The 18,881-nt window shown below is 43.0% G+C and overlaps 1 protein-coding gene across 1 annotated transcript in view; it reads left to right on the plus strand.

Moving 5' to 3' along the window:
* The window catches only part of sugct (succinyl-CoA:glutarate-CoA transferase), a 121,267-nt gene that overhangs the window by 21,619 nt on the left and 80,767 nt on the right, over positions 1–18,881 (plus strand). Inside the window, exon 9 of the mRNA XM_083995825.1 lies at positions 8,288–8,383. Coding sequence (XP_083851951.1) covers positions 8,288–8,383 — 96 coding nt within the window. The remainder of the gene's footprint in view (positions 1–8,287; positions 8,384–18,881) is intronic.

The raw sequence follows: 18,881 nt of genomic DNA on the forward strand, positions 1-18,881 counted from the left end.
CTACAATGGACTGGTTTACATCAAAGCAGATCCATGTGTTAGAACGGCCCAGTCAAAGTCCAGACCTGAATCCTACTGAGGATCTGTGGCAAGACGTGAAAACTGCTGTTCACAGACAGATTTTGCAAAGAAGAATGGGCAGAAATCACAGCTGTAGATGAGCAAAGCTGGTAGAGACACACCACAAAAGACTTGCAGCTGTAACTGCAGCGAAAGGTTCAACAAAGTATTGAATCAGGGGGCTGAGTATATGTATGCTACACTTTTCAGATTTTTATTTGTAAAAACACGTATCATTTTCCTTCCACTTCACAATTATGTGCTACTTTGTGTTGGTCTATTACATAAAACACACACATTTAACCCTCCTGTTGTCCTTCTGGGTCAAATTGACCCAATCTCTTCCCTTCCTACATCCTTTCTTCTTTCCACAATCATTTTTCCATTCCTTCCTTCCATCTTTCCCTTCGCCCATTCTTCTGCTTCCTTCCTTGACCTAATCTGTTCCTTCCCTCTATTTTTCTTTCCTTCCGTCCTTCCTTCGTTCCCTTTGTCCTTACTTCTTCTTCCTTCCTCTTTTGATCTAATTGGCCCAATCTGTTGCCTCCCACCATCTTTCTTACCTTCCTTTTCCATTCCTTCTTTCCACAATCATTTTTCCCCTTCCTTCCTTCCTTCCTTCCTTCCTTCCTTCCTTCCTTCCTTCCTTCCTTCCTTCCTTCCTTCCTTCCTTCCTTCCTTCCTTCCTTCCTTCCTTCCTTCCTTCCTTCCTTCCTTCGTGCTTCCTGCCTTCCTTTCTTCTTTCCCTTCGTCCTTCCTTCTTTGACCCAAGAGGACAACAGGAGGGTTAAGTTTGTGATTGTAATGTGAAAAATGTGGAAAAGTTAAAGGAGTAGAATACTTTCACAAGGCTCTGTAGGTAGATAGACTGATACAAAGCTGCATAGATAAAAATAGGAAAGGAAAGGAAAAATATATGATTGAATTAGGATAGACAGAGGTAAATGGATAAATGGTTGACAGATCAGCATAGCGATAAACAGATGAATGGATTAGAAGAGATAGAGTTGAATTGACAGATCAATAAAACTCAAGGAGACAAAACAAAAAGTGAAATCCGGGCTGTGATCGGTTTTCGAGGGAGTGAGGTCTTGATCCCTGTGGTCACCTTCCATGGTCGCTCTACATAAGATACCCACAATCCACTTCTCTCCCCTCTCTTTCCTCCCCGTATCCCGCGGTGCATTCCTGTATAAAGTGCCGCGACCACAGGCACGTCGACCACAGAGCGGTCGGTCCAGCAGGGAGACGAACAATGAGAGCACACAGCCACAGCGGCTCTGGATCCATGTGGACGGGTTTAAGCAGAGTTTGGTTTGCTTGTTGGGGGAAATCTAATCATTACAAACCAATCACAGTTCACAGCCTCTACAAGCTGCCTGCAGGTCCTGAAAAAAAAAGAAAAAGCTTTTAACATCGGGAGAAGCTCCACACCAAAGGCTGAAAAGTCAGAAGTCCTAAGTTCAGTGAGAGATGTCTCTAAATTGTTGTGGTTTGTCGAGGAAACGGCTCAGTTGCGCAGAAGAATAGCAACTTTTAGAAGATAAACACTTCTCTATACTGGTCCTGAGGGAGAGGTTCCCCTGACCGTCTGTCAGTCCAAGGAGGATGTAGTCCTCATCCACGAGGACCTATAGGGTTCAGTCAAAGCAGGACATACAGTCATAACACTTTATTTTATTTTCCAGGTCTGGTATTTTTCTGATTTCCTACAGTAAAACTTTTCTGGTATTTATCCGTAAATTATTTCCAAGAAACCCTTCTGCAGTTTGGTTGTAATTGTAAAGGAAATGGAGAAAGAGTTGTATACGCTTAGTAGTGAAAATATAGCTTTAGAAAGAGTTCAGAAACAGATGTCAGTAACCCTCCGAGTTTCCTCAGAATACAAACAAAAAGTCTGAGTTGTTGATCAGATGGAAAAAGTTCTTCCACTCCGTCTCTGAGCCGAGGTTTGTTGATATCAGGTAGAAACATGTTTGTTAAGTGTAACTCAAAACGGAGGAGTTTCCACTGCAGCTAAAAAGACTACAGGTTGACATGGAATTTAACCAAGCATTCACAGTGATTTATTATCAATATTGGCCTTTACTATTGAAGTTAAGTTAAATCTACTAAAAGAAACATGGCTCTAGCAGCATGAGGAAGGGATGATGACATTATGGTAAAGGCAGAATCACAACACAAGGTTTATATTATTACCAGGAAGGTTTTCAGGATATTTATCTTGGTGTTTGTAAAAGTAGGCCTACTTAAAAATCAGGAGGTGCTGAAGGTGTTGTTAAAGGGATGTGCTGAAGATCACAGTCTGGACAAGATCTGTTATGTGCGTTGGTGTTACTGTAATGTGATTGATGATGATTGATGAGGTTAGACACAGAAGAGGAACCACGGTTCTGATCCGTCATTGGTGCAGCTGGTCTGGAATTCTGGTCTTGAAACTGACAAACGTGTCAGTGTAATTAGTTTAGATGGAAACACAGGAAACTTTATCGACTTATGAGTTCAATGAACAACAAAAACACTATTTAATTCAGGGTTAGGAGTGTTTAAAGGGACAACGAGGAATTTTGGAAAGCAAAGTGTTTTCATACTACATTAACCATGAGCCTCCGCGCACGGTGAAATTCTTGGACCAGCGCAAGATGGACGTCTTGCCAAGAATGTTTTCATTCATCAAGAATGAAAGTCAGAGGTTCGAAGACGATCAGATACCGTCGTAGTTCCGACCATAAACGGCGATTCAGCGGCGTTATTCTCATGACAATATATTATATATTTATAGAAAATGGAGCCATTAACAAGTGTAGGTAGCGTAGATTCATCCACATTAACGTGATACTTTTTTATAGCCAAATACAAACTCCTCGTTGTCCCTTTAAGGGTAAAACACCTCACAGGATTTCTAACATGGGTACCTTCACTGCCCTGAGGACGGCTGATTGCCTAAACGCGTCCGTTTCTTGCTGCCGAGCAGTTTTAATGAATTAAAAAGTGTTTAACTGAAAGTGAGTGCTGTCACAACCTTTTTTTGTACTTTTTTTCGGACTGCCCGATTTACTTGTTCATACGTGGAGTTGAGCACGCCATGTCTGCTGATTACCTTCACTGCCCTGTCATTGACACACCACCGCCCAGTAGGGATGGTTACCTTTCACATTTGAACCGATACCGATACTTGGTTTCTGGGAACCGGTACCAGTATACAACGGTACCTCTTTTTTTTTTTACTTTTACTTTACTTTTTGTGTATATGTGTGGTAATTAAAGTTATTTTGTCTATAAAAGATTCATTATGACGTGAAGGTGCGTTCAGGTACCAAAATGTGGTACAGTCTGACTTCATGTGAATCGATACTTGGTACTTTGGTGGGAATTTGGGCGGTTCCAATAAAAGTACCAAATTGGGTCGGCCTACCCATCCCTACTGCTCAGCGTGTGCCACACAAAGGACTTTAGATCTTCATGTGCATCTTCTCATAGTCTCATGTTGGATTGGAGACCGTGGAGCTAACTCAGAGCTGATGGCTGCCAATGCTGACTGACACTCAGTTTAATACTATGGCCTTCGGTCTTTGTGATGGTGACTCAAAGTCCTGTCAAATGTGGTGTCACTGTCCTGAAGTGGATTTGGCGTCTCTCAACGTAAGCTGGATGAATCCTGCTCAGCCTGTAGTTAGACTGAGAGAGCAGGTCCCGCTGTGGGCTGGAGACTATAAACCCTGAATAATATGAGCTTCTAAACAGAGCGGTGATTGACGGCACCACCCATCTGAGCGTCAGTCTGCCTCTACTCCGTCATGTCAACATCCTTTAAAGCGTTACGGCCACCTCTGATCTTCTGCTGCTTTTCTCCCATTTCCCTTCTAATCATACATTTCCCCTTCTTCATCCTCTGCCTCTGTGCTCTGTCCCGCTCTCTGTCGTCACCACAGCCTCAGTAAATGTCAACAATGGACACAAATACGACATTAAAGGAACGTCCTCGACCACAAAAGCATTCGAAAGTTGAAGTCAAGGTTTTCCCAATTAAAGCTGAAAAACGAGGTTCTAAAGGTTTGACGGAGGTTAGAGAAACACTGACATCGGACTTGATCCCATGAAATGTCACATCAGCTCATCATACTCTCCTATTTCTGCTCTAGTAATTTTCTGCTCAAGATTAAATAGTAACAACAAATCATGTATCTGTTATAGGAGCTTTTCAGGGGCAAAATGCAAGACAGGCAACTGCTAACAGCAAGCAATCAGAGTAGCCCCCCCCCCCCCCCGAAAGGTTATTGGATTGCTTACATGTCTATATGGTGGCCATATTGGAGAATATGAAATGACAACTTTCCATTACAAAAATATTGCAAGAAAACAACTGCCATTTTTGACCCACTCATGCATCTAAAGGTTACTGTGGTAAAGTGTTGTAGCTTTGATTCCTTAGCTCTAAAAATGTAGGTTTAGTAGTTAAAATCAATGTTGCAGCTGATATGGAAGCCAAGATGTGTAAATAAAATGTACATTTTACAGTGGCCATTTTAGAAATTCCAATATGGCTGCCACATAGACATCGAGGCAAATGGAAACAGCAATTTTCAGACGTATCGATACAAACGTGTATGTCAAAAGTACTATGGAAACACTTTTTTCGCTTTTCTACACGTAACCGGCGTCACCGGAGTTGTGCGTATCCACAGCTGTGTTGGTTTATGTGACTGGAGGGGACAAATGAACCACATGTTTTTTGTCATGCATTGCTGACCTGGGCATTGTTTCTCAATAAATTAGAAAAACCTTTTCTATCATTCCCCTTTTCCCTGCATGGTTGAAGGAGATTGGCTCTCATCCACGCTCCACTCCCTCCTGCGCCGACATGTCCCCTTTAGTCGCATAAAACCAGTACGGGTGTGTGGACACAACCCCCGTATATTGTTGTCAGCACCTCATCACCGCTGGTGTCTCTTATTTGTGGTCGCTGCCAGCGCCACACGGGCTTTGCCTTTCAGCAATCAAGCGCTGCCTTCGTCTTTGTTAAAAACAATAACAGCAGCAGCTGTAGCAGCTGAGATCGCTGTGCTGTCACCATAGGATCGCAAGACGCTTACGTCCATCTTCCTCAAAGTGAAGTCTCGCAGGGCGAGAATTATGGGATATCGCGGGACTAGCAGACTAGACCCCTAACCCTAACCCTCTATTTTGCGAAAATCTGTAATGGAAGCGCAGCTAGTGATGAAGTCTATTCAGAAAGTCACTAGATATGTCACCAGCTGCTTGTATATAAACCAAAGGATTTTTAACAAATCCAGTGAGAAAATCATCACCAACAGGAAGTCTTCTTAAAGGGACTTTACTTGTTGATGAGCACTGATCTGAGGTTGGTTATTTTCAATGTGCCCACTTTGTTGACATTTTGCACGTTTTTTTTATGGTGTCAGGCACCTTTTTTGCCGAGAGCCCCAACAAACTCTGATTGCCTTTACAGCTTTTTGTAATATCATTAAATGCAGAGGTTTGGCCCCACAGTTACAAAGAATCTAAGAATAGACCAGAATGAAGAATGAAATAAACAAACAAAACCTACAGTAGAAAACATTTAGTCAAGTTTTCTCAACCAACACATACGAATTGTTTTGTAGATACTTGGAAACACTTTTCCTTAATTAATAATTCTTATTATCACAAACAGGTCCAAGAGGGAATGCTGGCACCATTATTTAGATTATTTTTCTTATACATTATGTTTTCTCTCTAGCTGTTGATTGGAATTTGAAGACATGAATATTTGAGATGTGTGTGCCATTGGATTTCTTGATTACTGTAAAGCAGCTGCCAGTTCATAGATACATAATTACATACATAATACATAAGTTACTATTTTTATAAGCGTGCTTAAAGGCTGTCATCAAGTAGTTTGAAAGCCCACCTGGTGACATGTCTTAAGGTTTGCCAGTTGTTGATGCGGTTCACCATTTTGACTGAAATATCTCAACAACTACTGGTTTTCCTTTGCTACATGGAGAGAGTCAGTAGGTTTTGTTGTTAGATAATTGTAGCTAATTCTCAGCATGGAATTTCAATCAGGAAAAGCTTTTTTTAATGAATAAAGCTTTAAGGCCTTATGCAAATGCAGAGGTGAAAGGTGTGTGTGTTTGGTGATTAGACCTGCTGGGATGTCGTTGTGGAGACGTGCAGATGGTGGGATATTCTCCTTGTGTGTAGAGGCTGGTGGTGGTGGTGGTCAGGAGATAAAGGCAAGGCAAAACAAGAATAATTCATTATTTATCTATTTTACTAACTGTTTGTCTCAAAGGGCTTTACACAGCATCATAACATCCTCTGATCTCCGACCCTCACATTGACAGAGGAAAAACTCCCAAGAAAAAAATGGGGGAACCTGAGGAGGGTGACAGAGGAGAGACCTCGACCCAGATGTGAAAAAGATGTTGTATACCGACAAGAAAACAGTTTACTATATGGAACAAATGGGGATTATTCAGTTAAAGAGGAACTATGCTACATTTATAACTTAAAACTAGTTCCAGGGAGAATGGAGGCTCTCTCCTTCCACCTAAACCAACCTTGTAAGATCAGAGCCTCCGACCCGGTGTCCCAGCTCTGGTCTCTTCAGCTCTGAGGATGGGTTCAGATGTGATTGGGATGATTAGATGGCTGACAACAAAAGTGGAGAGAGGGAGGGGGAGATAACGTCACTGAACTTCATCCAGTCCAGTTTGAATTTTAAAACCCTCTTTCAGACTTCCACCAAGTTAAACCAACAGATATAAACAAACTTTTATTCCAACTGTTGTCTCCCTCCTGAACTTGAAAAGGAAGAGGTAGCTTATTGCACAGCACACTTTAATTTTGTTTTACAGACAGAGTATCCACGGGGTCTTGTATTAAAGCAGAAGTAAGCGGAATGTTTGTGTTAATAAGTCTTAAATAGTTATATCTTCCGACAGCAATCACTTCTATAGAGTGTTTGGTCTGAAACACGGGTCTGTCAGTCACTCTGCTCTGCTGTAAGCCGAGGAGAAAACTTTCCTTGTATCCTACAACCTTTATCCAATGAGGAGAGAGAACGGCATAAAGGGGCGGTCCTCTCTGTGTGTGCAGCCAAGGGATGCGCCTGAATGTGGTGACGTAGGGACGAGGGTGGTGACTGCTAACTCCATCTGCTGACAAGAAGTTAGCCAAAACCACCGGATCGCTTACTTCTGCTTTAAAAGGTGATAAATCAATTTTGGGAATAGTAAGACCCTTAAAGGGACAACGAGGAGTTTCTATTCGGTTATAAAAAAGTCTCACGTTAATGTGGATGAATCTCCGCTACCCACACTTGTTAATGGGCCCATTTTCGATAAATATATAGTTCTGTCTCTATCATTATTTTGTTATTATTAGTGGTGGCGGAAACGCTGGTCGAGCCGACCAGCGTTTCCTTAATGAGAATAACGCAGCTGAATCACCGTTTATGGTCGGAACTACGACGGTAACTGAACCTCTTTGAACCTCTGACTTAAATTATTGATGAATGAAAACATGAGTCCGTCTTGCGCCGGTCAAATAATTTTACGGTGCGCGCGGAGGCTCATAAATGTAGTGTGAAAACGCTTCGCTTTTCCAAAACTCCTCGTTGTCCCTTTAAAAAGTAGTAAAAAATATTGATAAGGTCTTGAAAAAGTCTTAAAAAGGTTTTTATCTGCATTGTTTTGTGTTTGTTTGTTGCTCCCCACTCCTGCAAATGAATTGCCCCATTTGGGACAAATAAAGTTGAAGATGAAGCAGAAGTTGAGAGGTGTGAAACACCCGATAAGCTCAGAAGGAGAAAGTGTCCCTGCTGGTTATTTGTTGCTACAGTTCTGCGTGTTTCTCCGTCACAACAGTTTGTATGTTCCTGCCACAGAGCTGTGGGTGAAACGGAGGATGGGGATTGAGTGGGAACAAGGCTCAAGGCCGTTTTTCCTTTGCCAAAGAATCGTGAAAAGCCGTCCACAGCGGTTCCGCTGCTTGTAAATTCAGCGAAGCCGCAGGGCTGAAGGTGAGCTGCTGGTTGTTCTCCGGTGGTTTCGCGGCGGCGGTGTCAGGAGGCCAGAGAGCGGGGATGTGGTTTCCACTTCTTTCAGGAGGGAGCGACGAGTTAGCGCCGGCCTTCAGCAGCAGCAGCAGCAGCAGCAGCGAGGAGTGAGACTGTTGACAGCTCAGATTTAACTCCAGTCCACCTCTCTCTCTCCCTCAGGTTTCCTGCCTCAGCCACATCGCTGCCAACTTTCTGAACGCGGGGAAGGAGGCGAGACGCTGGGGGACGGCCCACGAGAGCATCGTACCCTACCAGGTAACACGCTGGACACTCAGCTGTCCCCCTCTCTGGACCTTTTTTTAATGAAAATAAAAAAGTGAAAGAGAGGACGGAGGAGAATCTAACCTCCATATTCTTCCCTATTTTGTTTTCAAAAGCAGGAAACTCAAATAGGAAATATTTCAGACTAATATATTTGCTTTATTATTCTTATGTGACACAAAAACAATCTATAAATCGGGAAATCTTGACACATTAATTAGTGTAATAACAGCAGTGTTGTGTGTGTGGTTGAGGAAAGAGAGCAGGAGGGAGAACTCTATATACTTCCATACATAAAACACCTGGATGAAAACGTTTGACTGTTTTAGAATGATGTATCTGAATATTAAAGGGATATTTCACCCAAAATTGAAATTTCACTCATTATCTACTCACCCTCATGTGGACTAAGAGCTGGGAGAAGTTACAGGGGGTCTCGGCGTAGCAGTGCATGTCCATATAACGGTTGCAAATGGATACCAACTGTCTTCGTAACAAAAAGACACACCAAAAAACATCCAAATACCTCCATGCTGCTCGTATGTAATGTCCGTCTTGCTTCCGCTACAAAACAAGCTTGAAATATAGACTTATTTAATTTTTTTCGGGACAATTTCGCATTTCGGGGCTTCAATACAAGACGGACATTACATACGAGCAGCATGGAGGTATTTGGATGTTTTTTTAGTGTATAACCGTTATATATAAGCCACGGAGGACTCTGAAACTTCTCCCAGCCCTTAGTCCACATGAGGGTGAGTAGATAATGAGTGAAATGTCAATTTTGGGTGAACTATCCCCTTTTTTTGGGGCTTTATCGCCTTTATTTGATAGCACAGTGAGATAGACAGGAAAGGGGAATGACATGCAGGAAAGGTCTGCCCAACGCGGGATTCGAACCGGGGACGCCTGCATTGAGGACTGTAGCCTCGACATGGGGCGGCCGCTTTAACCACTGCGCCACGCACCGCCCCAAAATAGGAAGACAAGACAGTTGACCTTATAATGTTAAATTTGCATCCGTTGAGGATTGACCTATCCCTTTAATATTCAGATACATCATTCTAAAACAGTCAGACGTTTTCATCCAGGTGTTTTATGTATGGAAGTCTATAGAGTTCTCCCTGATTATCTTCTCATATATCTCCTGCTCTCTTTCCTCAGCCACACACACAACACTGCTGTTATTACACTAATTAATGTGTCAAGATTTCCCGATTTATAGATTGTTTTTGTGTCACATAAGAATAATAAAGCAAATATATTAGTCTGAAATATTTCCTATTTGAGTTTCCTGCTTTTGAAAATAAAATAGGGAAGAATATGGAGGTTAGATTCTCCTCCTTCCTCTCTTTCACTTTTTTATTTTCATTAAAAACACAAGTGCATTTCTCTTTTCCCTCTGCTTTTCTGTGGTGTCGTTAAAACGGTGAATCATTTACTCTCCGCTGCACGGCACAAATATTCCAAACACATGAGGGGGCTGGACACAGTATTTCACAACAAGAGCAAAGAGGCCGAGAGAAAACAAATCAAACCTGAAACACTGAAGCACAATAAAACCTATGAGACTTAGAGTGGCTGTAATGGAGGTTCCCCTCAGACTTAGAGCGCTCAATAGTTAATTCAGCTCCTTGTTTTTCTTTCACAGCTTTAGTCCACTCTCTCCATGAGACACACGGCTATAAGAAGGCCTCTACCTGCTCAGCACCAACAGCAGACTCTCAGTCAGAGAGCTGCTGGTGAACATAGTGGAGCATTTAGCTGCTGATGCTAGATGTTCACCTGGCTGGAGCTCAGGTCCTTCTCCTTCAATATCATATCGTGATGTTACACTGATGTTTTTAAAGTGACAGTTAAACATTTTAGCAAATTGCCATTGCCATATAGTTTTAGGAGTAGCTTTGATACCTTTACCGTAAAATTCGGTGTATAAGCCGCACTTTTTTTCCTTTTTTTTTCCATCTAAAAAGTTGGGTGCGGCTTATACACCGGTGCGACCTATAGACCAAGGTAAATGTCAACCCCGTTTAAAACTGGTATTAACATGCGTTCTCAGTGATCTGACTGCAGTCAGATAGAGCTGAACCACTTGAAAGTAAGGCAACCAGGGTGCATTGAGGAGGGATTGTGATCCGATGGGCCAAACCACCTCCCGGAGGTGGTCGGGGTTGCATTGTGACCACATGTGTGTGAACACAGGTGTAAGCGGTAATATAATTTAATTGTATATATATATTTTTTTAATATAAAATAACAAGAAAGAGCTACACCGCAGCACAGAAACATGTGGAACCTGTATAATGTTTTTATTACCAAATAGCAATAGAAAACCTTGTTTTCCCAGTTTGAGGCCCTCAAAAATAGACTGCGACTTACATACCAGTGCGACTTATATTCCGAATTTTACGGTAATTGTCGGTGCAAGCTATTTTTAGAACGGAGGAGCAGAGCTGTGAGCTGCTCAGAGCTACGCTACGGAGGCTCATGGGATTTCTTGGTTTCCCTCATCAAACTCATCAAATACACAATCCAACAACTCCAAAACGCTCTGGTGGACAAGTTGTGACCTGCACATGCACCACGCTATGAGATAATAACAGAACGTTATTAGACAGAGTTGTTTTAGAGGTAAATTCATGCAAAACTGCTGATGCGCGTTCCCGTCGGTGGCAGTTTTTTGGTAAGCAGTCTCTGCATTTGCCTCGAATTTCAAGACCGCAGGAATTGGCTGGGATAGTTGTTTTTCGTTATTATGGGGATCGATACCTGACATTGTCCTGGGCCAGTGGTTAGAATGATGGGGCCAGTGATCTTCCAAAGCCACTGGACCAGAGGGCCAGTGCCAAATTTCCCTTATTGTCTACCCCTGAAATCATTTAACTCTGTGGTGAGTTTTAAATTACTGTTTTAGATAGTAGCTAGGTTTACATTCAGACTTTTTTCATTCTGAATGAAGATTTCATGTCGACTGTCGAGGTGATCCATTCTGATTTATTCATTTATTCGGAATGGACACAGCTGTATGAGATGAGCATGTGCAGAAAAAACTGTTTACATCATATGATTTGACTTTTGATCGGTTTGGGAGGAGGAATGTTCTACCACTCTGGGCCTGTTTATTCTGACTGAGGTGTTTATATGGGTCGTTTTCATTCAGGTTGGACATCTAAACCCATTCTGATTGGAATACTAAGCTCCATGTAAACCCAGCTACTAGCAGCACACAGAAAAAGAGGACAGAGAAACTTCCAGTTCTTCAGAGCGTCAGGGCAAAGACATATCCATGAATCTGTTTTTGTCATTTATTTCCATATACATTCCCCTGCTGCTGTGTGCACACAGATAGGTGTGTGTGTGTGTTACTGTGCTTACTGCTATACTTCTCTGTCGCTCCACAAGTTGCTCATGATTCAGTAACAGGTCTTTAAGTCTGTTTGCTTTTACAGAAATCATGAACATTACCAGAGTGTAGTGATTTTGGTTGAACAGGATAAAAGAAGAGGAAGCCTCGGAGCCTCCTGCATGAAGAAACAAACTGTATTTCAATAAGACTTGATAAGAACCTGTGACATCAAACAGAATCTATCAAACAGGATAAAGAGAAAGATTGAGCTGTGCTTTCAGATGCATTATTTACTTATAAACACTCACACTTAGAAGACAGACTGTCCTTTTTAAGTTGTTTTTCAGGCTTTTGCCTTTATCACATCAAATCCAGACGACCAGGGCAAGGACTGAACCGTGGGGGAACACTCACCTCCCTAATAGCACTACGTATTCTTTTTAGTCCCTCACACAGAGCACAGCCTGTTAACAGACTTTTACTCCAGGCAGGTTTTTATGTCAACCTCCCACAGTTTAATACGTAAAACTGGTCATAGTCGTTAGTAAGAAGCCTGGTAATAATGTTCACGAAATGCGGGCTAAGTAGTTCAGTTTATTTACTGTGATGGAGGTGAGGCTCAGTGTATTGGAAGCACTGCGCCACTTCCCTGCCATTCCTGAGCAGCCAGGAAACCAGAGCAGCTCTGTAGATGGTGACCATCCATCTGCCCATCCATCCATCCATCCATTCGTAATAATATTATTATGTTATAATGGATTCGAACCGCCAACCCTCTGATTATTGGACGGTGGCTCAGGTGGTAGAGCGGGTCGCTCTACCACCTGAGCCACTGCCGCCCGTCTGTCCATCTGTCCATCAATCTATCCATCCATCCATTCGTCCGTCCGTCCATCCATCCATCCGTCCATCAATTCGTCCGTCCGTCCATCCATCAATTTGTCTGTCCATCCATCCATCCATCCATTCGTCCGTCCGTCCGTCCATCCATCCATCCATCCATCCATCCATCCATCCATCCATCCATCCATCCATCCATCCATCCATCCATTCGTAATAATATAATAATGGATTCGAACCGCCAACCCTCTGATTATTGGATGACCCGCTCTACCTGCCATCCGCCTGTCCATCTGTCCATCCATTCATCCATCCGTCCATCCATCCATCCATCCATCCATCCATCCATCCATCCATCCATCCATCCATCCATCCATCCATCCATCCATCCATCCATTCATAATAATATAATAATGGATTCGAACCGCCAACCCTCTGATTATTGGATGACCCGCTCTACCTGCCGTCCGTCTGTCCATCTGTCCATCCATCCATCCATCCATCCATCCATCCATCCATCCATCCATTCGTAATAATATAATAATGGATTTGAATCGCCAACCCTCTGATTATTGGATGACCCGCTCTACCTGCCGTCCGTCTGTCCATCTGTCCATCCATTCATCCATCCTTCCATCCATCCATCCATCCATCCATCCATCCATCCATCCATCCATTCGTAACAATATAATAATGGATTCGAACCGCCAACCCTCTGATTATTGGATGACCCACTCTACCTGCCGTCCGTCTGTCCATCTGTCCATCCATTCATCCATCCATCCATCCATCCATCCATCCATCCATCCATTCGTAACAATATAATAATGGATTCGAACCGCCAACCCTCTGATTATTGGATGACCCGCTCTACCTGCCGTCCGTCTGTCCATCTGTCCATCCATTCATCCATCCGTCCATCCATCCATCCATCCATCCATCCATCCATCCATCCATCCATCCATCCATCCATCCATCCATCCATCCATCCATCCATCCATCCATCCATCCGTCCATTCATTCGTCCATCCGTCCGTCCGTCCGTCCATCCATCCATAGACATCTCTGATTATAGGGCTGGATTTGCCATTCAGCCAAAAAGGTGCAAACAAAAAAGAGGATATCTGCAGCTTCTTTGCTTTGCTCCTTCCATATCTAATACATATTAAAGTCCACAAACTCAGTTCAATAAAATGAACTCTATAATACTCAATAGCAGAAAAACAGGGATTAAAACAATAAGAGGCTCTTAACATTCAGAGCCATGTTTTGTATGAGACTGGATCCAACCTGGGTCTTCAGTCTGCTTCACATTACTGACTGAGCCTGAGGGAACTGCGATGTTACTAGGTTATTATGGAGGTTCATGACTCACATGTGGACATGCACATTAAACCATCACACACACAGGCGCGCAGATGCACAGACGCACACACACACACACACACACACAGATAAACTGTCAGCTCCTCCTGATGATTCGCTCCATCTGAATGTGGCGGTGGTGGCTCGATTGTTGTGGTCGTTGTCTCTCACCAGCCGGAGCTTTATTGTCCGACGCTCAGATCTAATCCTCGTGTGAACCGCCTTACCCACAGCGCTGCACCTCCCCACCCCCAACCCCCGGGCGCCGGAGATGAAAGCGGAGCGGGCGGGTTTGCCTGGAGATCATGACAGTTGAAACAACAGAATTATTGGTGTTTTGCGGTTGCGGCTTTGTGAGGAAGATATTAGAGCTGAAGAAATCATCTGAACCCCACCAACGCTTTTCAAGTTCACATTTGATTTCCGAGACGGGTCAATTCACATCTTTCAAAAGTGAGACATCCACCGTGTCAAAGAAGAGAACCACGAGAGGCCATTCCACCAACATAATATTAATATTTAAGATCTGTGGAAAAATGATGGTGTGTTTCAGTACAGCTGCCTGATGTAGAAAGACCCTGGTTCAGTTCAAACGTTCAAATACAACATAAACTTGTTTAGTGAAGAAACATTTGTATATTTTATTGTTTTCATCACTGATGATGATAATGTTATGACTAAGATGTAATGTTTGGACTATATTCAACTATTTCCTCTTTTACTACAAACCTGGAAATGGAACGGCCCGATGACATGAAAGCTTTAACTGAAGGAACTGATGGTTTTAAACCTTAAATTAAAGCTCCATATTTCACCAGTTTTATATGAAGATTTGATATCCAGAAAAAGATTTCTGCTTTTAAAATCCTGCACATTTGGATGATTTATAATCGCACTACACATGGACATCTATCTTTATACTATATGGAAGTTTAAAAAGGGAAAATTATGACTGGACTTTGGTTTGGATGCTAAAAGCAGAGATTTTATAGTTAAACTCGTGACCAGAAGTTGTGATTCATATCTGTCTGGCACATTGATGCTTCTTCTGGATGTTTGTTTGTTCGTTGCCTCTCTTCATCCACAGTTCCTTAGAAACCGTTTCACAACCAATCACACTTTTTGCCTAGTTCATATGAATTATTCATTTGCGCAGCACTGTTATTTATTGAGATATGTGGTAATTCATGCAATTGTTTTGATTTGAAAGTTGAGTCACTACCCCAGCTCTGCAACTCTAACTCCACCACACCGATCAGGCATAACATTATGACACTTCCTCAGGACGCCTGTTAGTAGGTGGGCTATATTAGGCAGCAGTGGACATAAAGTCCTCAAAGTTGATGTGCTAGAAGCCGGAAAAAATATGCATTTGATCCAGTTTGACAAGGACAACTGGGTCAGAGCATCTGAAAAATTGCAGCTCTTGTTGTGTGCTCTCTAAGGATCACGCTTTTGGAAAAGAGAGCTGGCCACTCAAAACATTCAATATGGCGGCCATTTTCCAAGATGGTTTCCGGGTATTGTACCAATGTCCAATATCATGGGAGTTCCACGGCAGTGATGTCAATGTTCTGCAATGACATTCACTCTATTAAAATCAGCTTTCCTCCACCTGCTAAATTAAGCTCTGACAAGAAAACTGATAGGTCCTTTGGAATCCAAGACCCCAAAACATATGCATCGAACCAAAAACTGTGTTCCCATGTTTTATCATGAGATATTCCAATCAGTTTCATGGTGGCCATCTTGCATGCCATCTTCAATACAACATTTCATATAGCTGTTATGACAAAAACAGCACTTATAATAATGAAATGTGAGACCCATAAAATACTTTAGACCACAATGAATTGATTTTGATAATTACATGCTGGGACCAACGCAGTATCAGGCAGGTGGTCATGATGTTTTGCCTGATCGGTGTATGCTGCATTCATCCAGTCACACACACTTAGGCTGTCTTTACACTGCAGGCCTTGATGCCCAATTCCAATTTGTTGCCTACATCTGATTTTTTTTACTGTCTATTTACATGTTCTATCAGAAGTGACCCAGTTCTGATATCGGCATTTACACCTGCTGTACTTGCATTAAACAACTCGCTGGAAATAAACTAGTGATTTTTTTTTTTTTTTAATACGGGAGAATGTCACTTTATGATTCCATAATATTTTTAAAGGTGAGTCTGGTGCTCAGAGTTTATATCCAACACGTCACATACAAAGTGAACGTCTGTCCTTACAAAATAAAGTTAGTGAAGTGTCTGCGTGGAGCGGAGCTGTTGAGAGATGAGCAGCTGAGTGACGGTGACAGTTGTGCCACCATTCGATCCTCTTGGACACATTTGTGTACATTGTTTGTTTTTCCTCTATTGATTTCTAATCGGCTCGGTTCAGTTTTTGCCGGTAGGAAAACGTGAAATCTGGTGTTTATCTTGTGCGCGCTCTTTTACACACACTTTTACTCACACTCCTGCCCTCGATCTGTATGGAAAAGAACTAGTGAGGAAAAAAAACAGACACGCGGACACCACGAAAATGAAACAACTCCTGTGACAGTGACTACATACAGCTGGCCACAGCTGGCCATGCTCCAGGTCAGCCCCACCTGTCAATCACAGGCTACAGAGGTTCAGTGAAACGTGTGGAAACGGGAATTAATATTATCATTGATGACGTACGACACGCATTGCCAGGAAAGATCCAACCTGTCTGTTTAGACTACAGACATATTGGCAGATATCCAATTTGTATCTGATTTATTTCCACATATAACAGGGGCCTGAATCTGATCTGACAATATCTGATTCTATGCAAATTTGTCCCGTTTACACGTTCATGTTACAGATCTGATCTGAGCCACTTGAGAGGAAAAAATCTGAACCATGCAGTGTAAAGACAGCCTTAGTTGGAGATCAAACCATCATTCTGAATCACCTTTTGACTGTAGCCATCATGCTATGTGTCTACCTCCATGTCGAGCATCTTCAAGTCAACATGAGTCATATCAAGTGGTGTTTGTGTCACCTGATGAACCTGGGTCTGGTGCTCTTCTCTTTTAGCTGTTATTTTGGTCTCCACCATCAACTGCTCTCTGATCAGATGGAGAACTGTGACATTATCTGCTGCTGCTGGAAACACTTAGACTGAACCAGACAGAAATTCCAGATGAAGCTAAGACTTGGAGCTGTTAGAAATTAGCATGCTAACACGCTCAGTGAAGGTGCAGGAGGGGCTTCGGCTCTGTAATAGTTTTGTTGGAGGTCGTTGTTGGAGTGGTTTGGATGTAATCTGCAGCCAGCAGGGGGCAGATGTCACCCCGCTGCGACCCGGCTGCTATGCCTGCCCTGTCTGAGGACCGTTTGAGGTTTTGTGGGCGAGCATCCAGTCGTAGTCCCCCTGTGGACTGCATTACCCACAACTCCCCGAGGCTGGGGATGAAAGAGAGGCGGCGGTCGGAGCCGAGCGTTGAGTGCAGTGTGACTAAAGGGTTAGTGGTCTGAATATACACACACGCAGAGCAGTGGGATGTGGTTAGCGGTGTGTGTGTGTGTTGTGATGTATAACAGCAGTTCTTGACCCCCTTTCATGTGGCGACAAGTTTTTATTACAAGCAATTGTGAAAGAAAGAGGAAGAGGAGGAGAAAGTAACGGCAGAGGAAGAGGAAAAAAAGAAAGAAGACTTGATGGGAAGAGGAGAGGGGGAGAGAAGAAAAGATAAACAGGAAGAAGAGTTGGGCCTTCAGCAGTTGGCCTTTTAAACAGGTTTCCTCAGGCGCGCATCAGCTTATTAAACTCATTTTAAAACTCATGTGGGACTCGGGATGCATCAACCTCTCACTCCCTACACACTCATCCCTCTATTTAATTAGAGTACCAGTACATTTCATATCTACCTGCTGGGAAGGATCCACTTCATGAAAATGAGTTTAATCCCCAAAGTCAACAACAGTGTCTCTGCTGCCTCCGAAACTTCCTGACACAGCTTATACAGTAAAAGTCTGCCAAGATGATGGGATGGAGTTCCTTCCATTAAAGGGATAGTTCACCCAAAATTGAAATTTCTCTCATTATCTACTCACCCCAGGGTTTCCCGCAGCGCTTTCCTGTTAAGGCGGCCGCCTTAGCAACAAAGAGCTGCCGCCTAAACTAACGTCTTAAAAAAATAAAAATGTAGCGATATTCGCCCCCCCCCAGCCCCCCACCCCCACCCCGGTCGGACGAACGCCTTCATTCATCTCCGCATCCTCTCACACACATACAGATATGTGCATGCATAACAGCAGCGCGCGTTCTGAAAGCGAAACAATACGGCACGCCCCCCCCCCCACCGCCAACAGGACAGACACCACCTTAACTAACACATTTTCTGGGGGAAACTCTGCACCCTCATGTGGACTAAGGGCTGGGAGAAGTTTCAGAGTCCTCCGTGGCTTCTCTGAGTTACAGGGGGTTTCGGCGTAGCAGTGCATGTCCATATAATGGTTGCAAATGGATACTAACTGTCTTCGTAACAAAAAGACACACCAAAAAACATCCAAATACCTCCATACTGCTCATATGTAATGTCCGTCTTGTATTGAAGCCCAGAAATGCGAAATTGTCCCGAAAAAAATGTAATAAGTCTATATTTCAAGCTTGTTTGTAGCGGAAGCTCCTCTTCCCGGTTCGTCAAATTTGGACGAACCAGGGTCTGTCCTCTTCCTAGTTCGTCCAAATTTGACTCTTTATCAACCCCAAAACATCTTCAAACATTCATCCTCATCCCTACAACGTGGCCAGAATTTTTTGTTTTGTTTTACTCAATTGGAAAGACTGAACAAAACTGTCATTAAAACATTGGTACAACCTGCTGACTGAACACTCAAATTTGGAAAAACTTACACAGAAAGTCTTCAGACCCCCTTCAGTTTTTCACCATTTGTTATTTTGCAGCTTT

Source organism: Trachurus trachurus (assembly GCF_905171665.1).
Source record: "Trachurus trachurus genome assembly, chromosome: 20".
NCBI classification, from domain to species: domain Eukaryota; kingdom Metazoa; phylum Chordata; class Actinopteri; order Carangiformes; family Carangidae; genus Trachurus; species Trachurus trachurus.